The 15,110-nt window shown below is 39.5% G+C and overlaps 2 protein-coding genes across 3 annotated transcripts; both read left to right on the top strand.

Moving 5' to 3' along the window:
- Positions 1-1,583: 1,583 nt before the first annotated feature.
- Positions 1,584-5,106, top strand: LOC118235849 (gamma-aminobutyric acid receptor-associated protein). Its single transcript, XM_035433708.1, has 4 exons — positions 1,584-2,443; positions 3,230-3,308; positions 3,730-3,848; positions 4,349-5,106. The coding sequence occupies exons 1-4, from the start codon at positions 2,354-2,356 to the stop codon at positions 4,427-4,429; spliced, it is 369 nt and encodes a 122-aa protein (XP_035289599.1). The 5' UTR covers positions 1,584-2,353; the 3' UTR covers positions 4,430-5,106.
- Positions 5,107-7,104: 1,998 nt separating this feature from the next.
- Positions 7,105-14,886, top strand: gps2 (G protein pathway suppressor 2). 2 transcript variants are annotated; one of them, XM_035433705.1, is made up of 12 exons: positions 7,105-7,423; positions 8,158-8,274; positions 8,621-8,730; positions 9,043-9,155; positions 9,740-9,819; positions 10,563-10,642; positions 11,121-11,295; positions 12,638-12,721; positions 12,891-12,967; positions 13,298-13,384; positions 13,561-13,644; positions 13,866-14,886. In XM_035433705.1, exons 2-12 carry the CDS (start codon positions 8,181-8,183, stop codon positions 13,956-13,958), a joined length of 1,077 nt encoding a protein of 358 aa, XP_035289596.1. In that variant the 5' UTR covers positions 7,105-7,423; positions 8,158-8,180; the 3' UTR covers positions 13,959-14,886. The 2 variants fall into 2 exon arrangements, with proteins under 2 accessions (XP_035289596.1, XP_035289595.1); XM_035433704.1 differs by having other exon boundaries at positions 7,417-7,609.
- Positions 14,887-15,110: the final 224 nt, after the last annotated feature.

The following is a 15,110-nucleotide window of genomic DNA, read 5'->3' as shown; positions in this document are numbered from 1 at the left end:
ATGTCTTCACTGTGTAGAATTACACACACGCAGTCTCTTGGAATATTTGGGGAAGAAATATATGTGATAATTATTTTTTTCCTGTGCCTTGTATAAGAGGAGAAATTCTGCAAGGGGAATCAAACCGTGATTTCCCCACACACCAAACCTCACTCCTGAAAAGTGTGTTAGCCCATTTGGCTCAATGCGCATGCACCCAGCTATGAGAATAACAACCACTTCTCAAGTCTCAGGGAGTGATGTCACTCACAACAGCTACACTACTGTTAACTGCTAACTGCCCTCCACTACACCTGGAGCCTGTCAATCTGTTGATTGATCCACACAAATAGGAGGCAGTCCAATGCATAGCTGCAGTCCCATTAGACAGGACATAGTGAATGATCAGTGTGGGTCAATTAACATGTTTTCAGCCTGGAGCAGAAGTCAGTGCAATTTTCTTGTACAATGCATGTAACTACCTCGGCAAAATGATTTATCAGTGAAGTCATTTTTATATTTTATTTTTTATATAATTATGAAGAAGATCAAAATGTTTTATTTAATTTTACATTTTACCACTTTAATTTTGACATTATAGAGTTAATTATTTGGGAGTAGAAAATAAAGCTGTTTAAATGTATTTTAATTTGACTGCAATACAAAAAAAGGATAAATAATCAATGGAGTGTGAAAAGTTTCTGGTGTGTGGGCATGTATTACTATCTTTGTGAGAACCAAATGTCCCCACAAGGATAGAAAGAGGAGGAAAATTATGCAAGGTGGGGACCCTTTTCTGGTCCCCACAAGTTCAAGAGGCTGTTTTAGGGTTAGGACTTAGGGTTAGGGTTACAATTAGGTTAAGGTTAGGGTTAAGGTTATGCATGTAGTGGTTGGGGTTAGGGTTAGGGTTAGAGGTTACAGAATGAATGTAAGTCAATGGGCCTCACAAGTATAGCAATACGAACATGTGCGTGCGTGTGTGTGTGTGTGCATAATTGGTACAAGACTCTTGTATTATTTTATAGATTCCCTTGTTTGAGCCCAAAGTTTGAAGTTTGGAAAAGAACTTGTGTTTGGACCTATTGTGCAATGAAAGCCAGGTGGTGGAACATGTCATTCATGTAACGCAAATGTGAAGTTATTGTATTACTTTAGTCTAAAAACAAACAACAAAATAACATATTGCTAAAAAATATACCTCAATTGAGGACATCTATTTAACTAGTTAATTATTGACCCTGGCAAGCACTGGGAAAGTGGCTATTCAGTCCATTGATTTGACCAATAACTAACGTTTAATATTAGGTTTGTACAGACAGCTGGTATTAGGTCATTTCCTATTACAAAATAAACGACGCTTAATTTGTGTATTAAAAGCTTATTAAAATAGTATAACTTGTTCAAATAGCGCACAGGTCTTGGCCCCCATCACGTGATGGGGTTTTCCGCTATGGGTACAATTTCCGTATAGGATCACATGAGGAGGCATACTGCCCTATCACCACTTCCTTTATATTATATTCTTGCGCTCCTTCTGATCTACCCCACAGAACTGTATCTTAACTTTCCGTGAAATAGATGTTGATGGCCAGCCCGCTAGTTCCGAAGCTAGAAGGAAATTTTCCAAAAGTATTTTGTGCTTATGTTTTGAACCGCATAAAGCCTTGCGATGTAGTTATTTATGTGCAATCAGCATGCATTAATTCATTTTTAATTACCAATTTTGTAATGTACTAATATAAAGGTTTCGACAATGGTTGAGTGGATACAACATTTATACTAGTTTTAACTGCGTATAGTGTTTGTGCTTTAAATGTCAAACGTCCACGTTTAAAAAAATAATAATCTGATACCTTCCGTTTTGTTATTATAATAATGATTCTCTATTTACATGAAGTTCGTGTGATTCTACACTTGTCATTTTATTATATTGATTTTATAGCTAAATAGTTATTGTCCACAGGTTTTGCTGGTGGGTATAATTTAATCTGACTGCATTGACTACTAAAGATATCTAATTCGAAACAACAGAGAAACACCCATATCCTAAGTATTTTTCTAGCTTGAAAAGTGGGTTAAACTCATTATCAAGTCAGCAAGGCCGTTCTACATGGATGGAATTTCCGAACTGCGTCAGATTCGGTTTCGAAAATGAACGTAGACTTGCCGAGCATTGTGAATAGCCATTTTCACGTAACATGCTCTCGTAGCGTTACAGTGTTGTTATTGTATTCGTCCGCCGTAGCTGCAGTGCTTAGGAGAACAGTAACATTCGTCAGTCAACATCTAGAGTTTATTATCGAACCTAGGGCGAGAACAGTTCCGAACAGAGATCCAGACCCTGGTTCTGGAGCCCTCTTATTCACTGAAAATGAAGTTTCTGTACAAAGAAGAACATCCCTTTGAGAAGAGACGGTCAGAGGGAGAAAAAATAAGAAAGAAGTACCCAGACAGGGTGCCAGTGAGTATCCATCTGCTTTCAGTTGCTAGCTAGCCATCGACCCCTTTTTACCATTAGCCAAACAGCTAATTGGCTAATATTACGCGGATAATTATTTGTTAGCTAGTTTGTGAATTTTGTGTAACTCTTGTAGTTGCCTTTATCATAGCTCGTGGTTATAGCTTCATTTTTTCACTATAATGTTAGCAAATTCACGTAGCTGACAAGGTAAGTACGGCAGCTAACGTCAGCCGCGTCGTAAGCTACCTTGCTAGCTAGCTGGTAAATGCCGGGCCGCAAATGGCTATAACATTAGCCTGCTTCGTAATTTTTTCATGTATAAGCTGCTTATTTATAATTTTCTGTTTCACAAGTTATAATACCTACTCGTACAATTAGCTATATAGTTAAGCATTAAGACAACATATTGATTTAGATAGGCCGGCTGGCAGTGTGAGGAAATTGGGCTGGTAGTCCAGTTGTTTTCGTCAGACTGGAAGTGTTTACATACACCATACCCCCATGAAAGGTGATATTGGTTAAGCAACACCAATTCACTGACTGTTTTTGATCTACAAATGGCCACGTACCTACTTAATAGCAAGTGTACGTATGACAAGCGGAAGTGCTTACTCTTCATAGTACAGCATATTTACCTTGACATTTAGTTATTTCGTTTTCAATGTATGTACAATACCGTTTTCGGACTTATGCCAAATACTTATGGCGTCACAGGTAGAACTGAGCAAGAGGTGTTCGAGCTTATGTGAGTCCGTCTGAATGACCTTTTATTTCTGTCGATTTCAGGTGATTGTGGAAAAAGCTCCTAAAGCCAGAATAGGAGATCTGGACAAGAAAAAGTACCTGGTCCCCTCTGACCTTACAGGTGAATAGCAGTCTAGGCTATTTAATACTGCTGCACTGCAGTATTTTCCTTGATGTTGATCATTGAACACATTTACCAAAGATTGACTAATGTTATTTATGGCACTGCCAAGATTACTCTTAGATGTGTGACACACATCCATTTCTGTGGCCATTTTAATGTGTGTCCAGACCTCAGACAACAGATGTAAATATACAGCTCAGTGCCTAAGAATAATTCTGACATTCAGACTGACTGTCTAAGGCAAGTGTTTTGTTCAAAAAAAAAAGTGACATCACACACACAATAATAATCAATGTTTTTTCACTTGTTTTTTATTTAACAAAATTGTATACACATTTATATGTGTGAGTAGCAGAAATATGATTGGTAGCCAAATCCTGGCTAGGCACATAATGCACGTTTCATTTCTCTCTGAAAGTGGGCCAGTTCTACTTCCTCATCCGGAAACGAATTCACCTGCGTGCTGAGGATGCTCTCTTCTTCTTTGTGAACAATGTCATTCCCCCCACATCAGCCACCATGGGGCTACTCTACCAGGTGATGGTCTTCTTCATCTTTCCCTTTTCTCTCCCCTGCATTTTTTGGTTTTTGTTTATTCAGGTTTTTATTTTTTTACTTTGGGGGGTGAGGGGTGAAGGTTACATGATGCATGTTGCATGTGTTTTGTGTGTTTTGTGCTGTTTTATTTGAGGACACGTGATGTGTGATTTACAGTTTCACACATCTGAATTGTGCCACTACTCCCCACTGAATTGTGCTCTTGTGTTTTCTCCTCCTCCCTCGTATACAGCACAGTTCTTTCTTTGGCTTCTTTCTTTTTTCTCTATTCATTTTTCCCTTCTCTGCCATAACAGGTTTGAATTATGTTACTGAGGCTGGCTTTTGATTTTGAGTTAAGTTAGGAGCATTTTCATTGGAATGAGGGTTGTAATTAAGCCACCAGGGTGATCTGTGAAACAGCTGCTCAGACTAGATTGGTTTCTGCACTCAATATATTCAGTTTCCCATATCTAACTGGCTCTTGCTTTCCTTTTCAGGAACACCACGAGGAAGACTTTTTCCTCTACATTGCGTACAGTGATGAAAGTGTCTATGGAGGGGGCATAAGGGAAATGTGACACCTCCACCTCACCCCACCAAATACCTAGACTCCATTCAGATTCAGTCAGCTAGAATCCACCAGCTCAGAGATATCAAATGCAATTCCATGTCCTTTTCTCTCTGTCTCCTCGACCCTCCTGTATTGTTCCTGCATACCCCTTCCCTCCCATCCCTATATCACTGTTCAGGCAGTCTGAATTGTATTTCTCTCCTGTTCTCTTATATTACTCCTTCAGCCTTAATGTTCACCGCTGAAGAGATTGGTAGTCTTGAGAGTTCCTGAGCTGCTATCGCAGACCGAGGTCCGTGCCAGTACTAGTCTTTCATAACAGTAAAATCTAGGATTAAGCTTAAGGTGAAACAAAAACAGAGGTGCTTTCGACCTCTTCAATTCAGTGTAGCAGGATACCATGCTTATGTATGTAGGCTACCTGAATGACAACTTAAAATAAGATTACTTTAGTTTGAGACTGACTGAAGCTTAAATTTAGACAGAATGAACAGCCATGTTTCTGCTTTTCATCATGGTTCTGCTTTAATGCTACAATTATTCTTATTATTGGGTACTATTCTTTTTTTATTGTTTGCAGAGTTTTTTTCCCTTCTATTATGATTATTTTATTTTAACTCTGTATGCAGCTGTGTTGCTGGAGCCATCCACTCAAAACCATTTATAAACTTGAGAAAGACAAATCCAAGGCTTTTTTCATCATTGTGATTACTACACACATGACTCCTGTCAGCAAAGGAATGAACAGATTATACACTAAACAACCCTTAGGATTCAGTTGCTGGTAGTCTTTCATGTAGTTCATTTATAAACATTTCATCTACTCAAACGGAGGAGGGTACATACGTTTGTTTTTCTACAAAGTTAAGCTAGAATTATCTGCAACAACAGTGATCATGTAAGAGCATCAATAATGGACACGGAACAGCCAGAATGATATTATGGGTTTGAAAAAATACTAACATTGAAATTATGTTTTTGGCTGGACTGCAACAGCGGGGCCAGCCCTGCAAATGCGAATGTCTGTGACTGAGTGAGTGATGAAGTTACACCATTGGTTGGTCGAGTTATGAAGATACACCATTGGTCAGCTGGTCCAGTCATATACTAGGTTTTGACCTGGTCTTGTTTTAAGTAGTGCTTGACATCTATCCTTAAGAACAGCAAACATGGATCATACTAAAGTGACCTTGAGCAAAATGCAACTAGTAATGATCTCTAAAGGAAACATTACTTTAAATGCTAGTATGTTTTTTGCCTTGCATGAAGAGACACATATGAATATAGATATGTACACAGATGTAAGTACTGAGCCATGGCTGCACATAATGAATACATTTTGGCCAACTCCACCTTTATAAGTTAATTTGTTAAATAATTTTGATTGTATTCTATGGTAATGTGCCTGACATCCTGAAACCCAGACAAATAGTCTCAAATATTTCACAGGGTGTACTTCTGCAACATTTTATGTTAAATATTGCAACGTCAGTCAGGGAAGTGGAATCCAGTTAATTAAATGGAACTTTAATGGCTGTTAATTAAGATATCATTTATTAATTTTCTCTACGGATAATCAACAGCTTATTAACTATGTACAAGTAACACCAATAATTATTTGAGCATAAATGGTTTCTTCCAACACTACTGGAAAATTCTAGTCTTACATGGGCTGAATGTTTTCGGTCTCATCGGACAATACAGCTGAAGCCAAATAGGAGAACAGGAAGTACAGAAACTTGCTTAACTGCAGTGGTGGTGCCTTACACAGGCTGTTAACCCCCAACCCCATAGTCCAGAGTTTAACAATAATTGCGCACTAAATAACATGTTTTTAATGGCAATGTGGCATGAGAAACTACAGGACCAAACTGAAGTAAAGACTAGATTGACTTTATTGGTGCTGTTTATGAAAAATAAACCATGTGGTATTAGCACTCAGTCAATGTTTATTATTCTCAAAGGTCCTTACTTCTGTATTTCAGCAAACAAGTTTTAAATATCAGTTCAGGGGTACATGTAAAAGGTAAACAACTTCTGTCTAGAGTAAGATACATACCAGTCTCATAAGTAGATATGTGTCAGATTACACAAACAGAGTACAGAAGAAGCCATACATTTTGCAAATTATGAAGAAGAATTTGAGTACCTTTTTGTAAAAATTAAAAAAAAGTGATTCTATTGGGATATTATCCTTAAATGGTCTTAGAAATTACATTTTAAGTGTAAACACAAAGAATGATGTGTGATAGTTTATATTAAATCAAATAAATGGTTTTAATGGGTAACTGATCAGAGTTATTCAAGTAATTTATATTCATATGCATGTGTAACTCTAGTACCCAAATCATTCATGCCTTGCTATTGCTAAAAGCCAGACTATAGCTCTTTAAGGAAATTGTCTGAGTAATGTAATATAAAGTACATATGAGAATAAATTCACAGTATATTGCATAACAGCTTAGTATGGGTAGCATACTTCAGGCCACTGAACTGGATAGCAGAAGGTCCCAAGTAAACCATTCACACACAAATTTGGTGTATGGGCAAACTGTCCTCAGGGAAATTTCAGGTGAATGTGGCTGATATATATCCTTGCAGCATTTTGTATGCCGTCCCAGACAGGACTGCCCTATGTGCAAACACCATTTTATCCACTGTGGGAAGCACCCAAGTGGTCATATTTAATAACTACAGTGGTTCAACAGTGGCGACAATGCTGCCATTGCTGCTGGGTATTAGCAAGTTAGCTTACGTGTTTAGCTTTAAATTCAGCCCCCATCAGTATGACAATCGAAGACATAACAATTTATTAATTATAGTTCGCTAGTGAATCTAGACTTACTCGTGTGCTAACGGTGCTTGGATCGGTTCACTGAAACAGAGCGAAGTCCCGAAGGTGATTGCGCCACAATTTGGAGAAAACCACAAAACCCAAGATTCCATAGGAAACCGAAGGCAGGAAGTGCTTTTTCAGTGACACCGGAAGTTCAATGCGCCTGTAGGTCTCAAAACATTTTTGTTTTCTATCCGTGTCCACTTGAGCGAATGTGTGTTATGTTAACTTGCTTAGATCACGTAAAGTTGTAGTTTCGTGCGAAGGCAACGATACCAGACATATCAAAAATTTTTGAACACAGATCCGCAGAAAATTTCATGCAATTATTTTTTGTTGCGACTTAGTCTGGTAAGCGATTTATAAGACTGACTAGCTTGTAGCTAGCTACATAATCAAGTGTTATTGCAATTATGTTTTTTAGTTTGTTGTAGCTAGCTAGTCAGCTTACCAGTCTAGGTAACGTTTATGAAAGTTTTTAGTCAGTCGAGGCTGTGAGGGTAAAATATTATTTCCGGGAGAAAGTGCTGGTTACTTGCTACTGTTATGCTAATGTTGGTCGCCACCCAGCCAGCAGCCGATTTTTAATCAATTTGTTTTTAGTTTAAAAAGCAATAAATAAGCTTATCGTTGTTTAGATAATTAAACATCAAGTTACCAATTATATGTGTTATCGTCATGTAACACACACAAGCTAGTTATTTCATAAGTTGTTATATTTATTATTTTTGTGCAAGTATTTGAGAACGTTGTAGTCCTCCTGATTATCCGTTGAAAGTGACTTGTTTTTGAAGTGTGTGAATGTGAATCCTTTGATATTGGTGCAGTAGTTTGTGTTTGGATACTGAAAACTTGCACAAAGCGAGATCCTAATGTTTTGACTCTTGTTTTTTCCATAGCTGGCCCAACCATCATAACCATCATGCCAGCACTTCTTGAGAGACCCAAGCTGTCCAACGCCATGGCGCGGGCCCTTCACAAGCATATCATGAGAGAGAGGGAGCGGAAAAGACAAGGTGAGCCCCGCAACCTCACCGCCAATGACCTGTTATTAAAAAGCCGAATGTTTTCATATCTTATCAAACACAGTGTACTGTAGGTTTTTGGGGAAAAATGTATCACTAGAAAGAAGAATAAAACTCACCACCCTGTATATCTGGGGAGAACACTGAATGATTAAACACTTTAATTACCCAATGTTCTTGTTTATTTCTGACTTTCACCAGGGCTTTGTTCTGGTTCAAGAACAACAAGGTCTGTTGTCACTGCTGCTTATTTTATTTTCCCGGTTTCATCTGTACTGATCTGGAGCCTTCTATCACATTCCCAGCCAGTGACTATTTCATTCTGTTTGCTGCACAGAGGAGGAAGAAGTGGACAAAATGATGGAGCAGAAAATGAAAGAAGAAGAAGAAAGGAAAAGGAAGAAAGAGATGGAGGAAAGGATGTCCCTGGAGGAGACAAAGGAACAGGTGAGATAGAGAGGTGAAAATAGGAAGGTGAATGAACAGTTACAGGGAGAGGGTGCAATTGGAGGAGACTGAAGATCAGGTGAGAGGGAAGAGTGGGATGAAGGCCGGGTTGGAAAAAACAGAAGAATCATATTGAGGAAAGGAACAAGACTCATACCAAGTGGAAGAGTTGGTGAAACAACAGGTGCCTGTGACTGTACTCAGCAGACAACACTAAAACAATTTCCCTGTATTATATGAATTGTTCTTTACCCACCCCTTCTCCCTCATCTGTCTCTTTGCTCCTTACATTCATCCCCCTCTGTCTTTTAGATCATGAAAATGGGAGAGAAGCTCCAGGGGCTGCAGGAGGAGAAACACCAGCTCTTCCTCCAGCTGAAGAAAGTCCTCCATGAGGAGGAGAAGAGACGGAGGAAGGAGCAGAGGTAAAGAGAATGAACAAATGAAAAATGAACTGAGGTAAACTGTAGAAAAAGAAAAATACAGAGGGGAGAGAGAGCCATGTCCCAAACATTTACTGTGAAAGGAGCAGAGATTTAAGAGGATAAATTGATTAAAAAGTTGGGGTAAATGGCACTGACAAAAGAACAGATTAAATATGAAAATTAAAAAGACCAGAGGTAACGAGTAGAGGAAAAAAAAAAAAACATAGAATGGAAAGAGAAAAGAAGACCAATGATCAGATAAAAATTGAAGAGTCCGAGAAAAAAGCATGTAAAGAGGAGAGATGGAGGGGGGTTTTGCTCTTGGATTACAAAAATCTAAGTGTTTTATTCTCTTGAGTTTTTTTAATAAGCGGCTAATTGGAGTGCCTTTCTTTGCCCTGTGCTATGTAGTGCATACAGTGTATGTAGTGTGGTAGACTGTGCAAAAACCTAGCTACAGTTCATTTCTATGTCTGAGAAAGTTTTTTTAGCCAGTATGTAGGGTCCTTTCATAAATAGATGTATATGATGTCATAACAGCTAACATTGCTCATTAATGATGTCTCTCCCTGCATGTCTTTCAGTGACATGACAACTCTGACCTCTGCTACTTATCAGCCCAGCATGGCCATCCACTCAGGACAGCACCTGCTGAGCATGCAAGGTGAGACACACACACGCACGATCACATACACATGCACACAACTCTGCTCAGCAGCCATTTCCCTCAGTCATAAACAAGCTTTGAGCAGCTCTGACGACTCTCACAAGACAAAGAAGCCACCTTGTCTAAAAATAAACCATAATAATCACAACACTATTATAACTTTTTGATTATTAGCAAACCCACCAGCCAGAAAAATGGCAAAAATTGGGTTCTTTCATCAATACCCATTATGATAGGATATAACATGAATTATAATGTAATTCTTTAATGGGCTGGGGTTTGGTTTGGTTCGTGGGAGGTGACTTATATAACAGGTGGTATTGACCAAAGGCGAGTGAGTGTATTGGTAGCAGACTGTCGAGTGTAAGATTGTTCCCAAAAAGGTATATAGGATAATGTTTTCCTTAGTAAGCAACCACATTTTGATGTTAGTCCAACACTGCAATCTTTTACTCCATCAAGTGAATTCAGAAAAAATGTGGTTATTATATGTGGACTTTGAAACACTAGCTTTGAGAAACTTTAGTCAGGTGATTGTAAAAATGGGCTCTTTCCAATTTGGAAAGCAAACTTGGAAGAGAATCTCCGCAGGGGGGTACCTGCCCAAGACTGTAGCGACTGCCTTCTGTGTTAATGATTTGTGGGGGGGAAAGTTCTCAGAATAACTTCTAAATGTCTGTCCTCTGACATCTCTCTCTCTACCCCTCCCTCCCTCCCTCCTGTTCCCTCCCTCCCACTAGGCAGTCCAGTGAGTCATGGTCGGCCTGGGGCTCTGTTAGGGGAACGCAGTAAACAACTGTTTCAGTCCCCTGTCGTTCCGGTGAGTTCAGAGCACAATATAGACTGCTATGTGCATATTGTGGATAAAGAAGATTTCTTTACCTTTCTGCTGTATGCTCTAGAAAAGAAATGGACTGAAATGTAATGATGGTGACAGGCAGAGGGAAAGCGAGCTAATTTCCTTACATGATTTCCACTAACATATAGTATATAGTATTTTACACCTCTAAAGACCCATACTGTCATTTGGTTACCAAGTGCCCTTTCGGAGTCTCCAAATGGCCTTTTTGGAAACCCACCTAGACATTGCTTAGAAAAAGTCAAAAGGGTTCAAGTGGGCTCAAGTGTCCTTACCAGGGGTGTCCTCTACACTGCAGAGTCCATACATTTTGATTACAAATGTGCTATGCTGGAAAATAGACTATGGTTGATTCCAGCTATGGTTGTTGATGTGTGTGAGAGCTGATTGGTGGGCAGCGTGATGTGACAGTTGATTGGTTTGAAATGTCACCTGACAGGGGCGCCATTTCCCGACCCAGCCTGGCTTCAATGCTGGGAGCTCTGAACACGGGCAGTATTCAGCCAGCCAGACTGGGCATGGGCCCTACGGAGTGTCCCAGCCTCAGCACGCCTCCCCCTATGCCCCCAGCCAGCCTGTCCCAGTCAGCTACGCCAGCAGCTCCCAGCTTAGAGGTACACCTGCGTGTCTATGAGTGCACACGGCACTATCAGTACAGATTTATTATTATTATTATTATTATTATTATTATTATTATTATTATTGTTGTTGTTATGATTATTTTTATTCTTACCACTTTCATTACTGTAATTTTCACAATTATTACATTACTTTCTTTAATAACTTGTGCAGAGTGCTACGCTAACATTTTTCCATGGACCACATGTGCTTATTTATTTGAATAGGAGCACACAAAATCATCTGAATTAGTAGATGTGCTCCTAAATTATTTTTTCAGTTAGGACACATCAATGCTCAGGAGCCAATGCTCCTAAAATGGGAGTACTGTAGAGCCTCATTGTGGTCTTTTAATTTACATAATTTTCATTGTGTCTTAACTACTGCTTGTATTTTTGCATAGACTGCGTTGTTGCTGTTCTTGTTTGTTAGTGTTAATCAGTTTAACCTACAGGGTCCAAGTTAAACTATGCGGTTGTTCCCTGCACTTGGAACGGTACTTCTCTCTAGGGTTTTCATTACACTTGTTCCTGGTTATGGTTATACACTTTGTTGTATGTCGCTCTGGATAAGAGCGTCTGCCAAATGCCTGTAATGTAACATAAAGCACTTTGAACTACATGTCAGAGGTTCTATTCAGACAGCGATTATTATTGTATCTATTAAATGTGAGAGAGCAGAGCTGCTTTTCTCATAACTGGGCCACTGCTCTTACCTTTGGGGATAATTAAAATGAATTGAATTTAGCTGATTTTGGAATTGAACTGATTTCATAAAGGCATAAAATGGATTTTGGGACATTCTCTGTGAGCATGGATGCAAAATGACCTTGATGTCTCACATTTTCCTAAAATTTTCTATAAGGAATGTCCATTAGGAATCTCCCCCACCCCTGTCTCCTTTTGCCCAATGTTAGGAACTGATAATATGAACTATACATTTTCTTTATTTTGGCATGCTAAGCAAGTCTAATCACTTAGCAGGGTAGACAGTCTCTTTCTTGGGGTCCTGAAGTGAATTTGTTGATGGTCAGAGAGAGAGAGTGATGTACAATCCTGATTGTGGACAGCTTGAATCTTGAGTGGGACATTGGTAGCTCTAAATTATTGCAAAAAATGAATTGCAGGATCGTTACTACCCTCAAGAATGTCCCATAAGAGTTGGAATGACACCAAAATGTAGATACACTGTACAGTTGTGAAAAGACAGGATTTTTAAAGAGGCACCTGTAGGACCAAAAAAATTGTATATGGTTTGGAGTGACAGTGGGGTCAGTGTGTCTTTCCTCTCTAATGGGGATCTCTCTTCCTTTTCTTTCTCCTCGCCTGCTGTCCTCAGGGGCCTCAGCCTTCCAGGCTATGCAGTACCTCCCTCACCAGCAGCAGGGCTATACAGTGCACAGCCACTTCACCTCTCAGCCAAGTAAGGGTGTGTCTGCGGACACGACTGTGCGTGTTTGTGTGCCGGCTCTCAGCTGTGAGTGTGCATGCGCATTAAGCCCATGTGCGCCCAATTGACCAGTGGGGTTCACCAGATAGCGATGAAGCGCAGACCCTGGCTGCCTCTTATTGGCTGTCTTCTGTCTCCACAGGTTTTATCCCCAGTGCTGGCATACCCCTCCAAAAGCAGTTGGAACATGCCAACCAACAGTCTGGCTTTACTGACTCGGTTAGTACATTTTCTCTTAAAATTGTTTCAGTATCTCGCTCAGGTTTTAATAATACTAATAATAATATCTGTATATCACCTTTCATACATTTGTCGCTGATAGGTGTTGACAGTTTACGGAGACTTATAGTTAAAAATGCAGTGTGATACAAGTGTGTAGGATAACACAGGACGAGGATAGAAATATGCCACGAATAAGCCAAATCCACTAAAAATGGGATTTCTGGCAATAAAAAGAGAAGAGAAGCTGTGACATGAAATGTTTGTATTTGAATGAAACAGACCTGAGGAGCGGGTAGTGCTCTGTAACAGGGATGCTTTGTGTTGCAGAGGCCCATGCACCCCCAGGCTCTCCATGCCAGTGCCGCAGGCCTCCTCCCCAGCTCCTCCATCGCTGTCCAGATTCCCTCAGCCAAGGTAGCAGCCTACCTCCACATCCCGCGTGCCTCTCTCTCACATGCACACACAGATACACACACACACCTGACAGGTCGGACATGAGGTATGCCTGCCCAATTTTCTGGGGGTGTGCTATGATAATACACAAAAAAATCATACTGGATTTCTGACCCGTTTTTTGTGTTTTGGAACAGTCCGGTTTGTCATACAACCACCCTCCCCGCCCAGCTTCTCCCGGGAGTTTTCCCCACGGGACACCCCCACAGCAGGCACATTCGGTGAGTTGTCCAGAAGACACCCCTCCTCTCACGTTATAATCACCTTGCCATCAATTATGTTCAGTTTTTACATATCAGAAATACATATATGACTCACAAACACATCCATATCAAAGGGGTAAAAAGTATTGTTTGTTGTTCCACAAGCTTTTTTAAATGAGTTTTACTTTACACTGCTGTGACATCGTGGATCTGATTTTTGTTCTCCTCCTCCCCAACAGGCTACTTTCCAGAGCTCTCCACAGCAGACTCCTCGCCACACCTACCTTTCCCACAGCCAATCAGGGCAGAGGTTCTATCACCATAGCAAGTAATCTCTTCACCTGTGACCCAGGTGGAGGGGGCAGAATAATCTCATGGTCTGTTGGTTTTCTTCTGATCCCAAGAGGAGATGTGATCTTTTTTTTACAGACCAATCAGGTAGTGCTGACCCTAAATATCTGTGGGGGCCCCTAGTATTTGGCTTTATTGCTCAGCGTCCTCTCTTAATCTCATCTGTCAGAGATTGCAGAACCTCTCCATGTTTGTTGCTTATGGTTGAAATGTTTAGGATTAGAAAAATCTGTATTTCCTGATTGATCAGTAAAAATTAGATCACTGCTGAAATGGATATCAAGATTTGCTTGACATGATTTGCTTTATGTTATCTTTCATTGTTTCAGTCCTTTGCACACAGGGACACAGTGGATATTTTAGTCTGTGATTTCAGTCACAAGTAGCAGATGGAAGATTCAAATCTACATAGGCCTGTTTAAACTGAAAGGCCTACATAGGGCTATTTAACTTGTAAGTTATTGAAGTTATCCTGGATAATGCAGGAATTGCCATTTCAGGGCAATTTGGTTAAGGACTAATTTTTTTCTTTTTATTGGGAGTCTCAAAAATGCAACCATTCTGGAAAAGTTTCTTCAAGTCAATATTTTCAAGTAATTTTCTTCATTTGTGTGTGTGTACAGTATATGTACATTTATGACTTGTAGCTATGAGATTTCTAATAATTAATAGTGTACAGTTCTTTTGAATTCAGTAGTCTCCCATATACCCATGAACAACAACATGGCGTCCCCACTCCCTTTCACACGAAGTGGAGAGAGCCATCTTTAACATCAGATTTAGCATTTTACAAATTATTCTGTCATGATTCATGATTGCACTATAAACCAAATAGACATCAAATTTACATTTATTTTCTAGTTTGTGATTAACTGATGTATCTACTATTAAACGATTGTGTAAAAAGCCTTTTGTTTTTTAGTTTTATTTTATGCTTGTTTTTGTAACGGTACAACAATTGTAAAGGCAAATATGACAAAATGCCTGAAAACCACTAGCATGTTCCCTTGTTCCGGAGGAAATTAAAGTGGATAATTTCAATTTAAAAAAATAAGTTCAGTGGCAGATTAGCCTCTACTTAAGGTGTCAAAAGTTCTTTTGAATTGGGATGCTGTATACTTTGCTTTTTAATT

Source organism: Anguilla anguilla, chromosome 9, assembly GCF_013347855.1.
Source record: "Anguilla anguilla isolate fAngAng1 chromosome 9, fAngAng1.pri, whole genome shotgun sequence".
NCBI classification, from domain to species: domain Eukaryota; kingdom Metazoa; phylum Chordata; class Actinopteri; order Anguilliformes; family Anguillidae; genus Anguilla; species Anguilla anguilla.
Note: the sequence above shows the minus strand (reverse complement) of the source record. Positions and strands in the feature narration are given on the sequence as shown.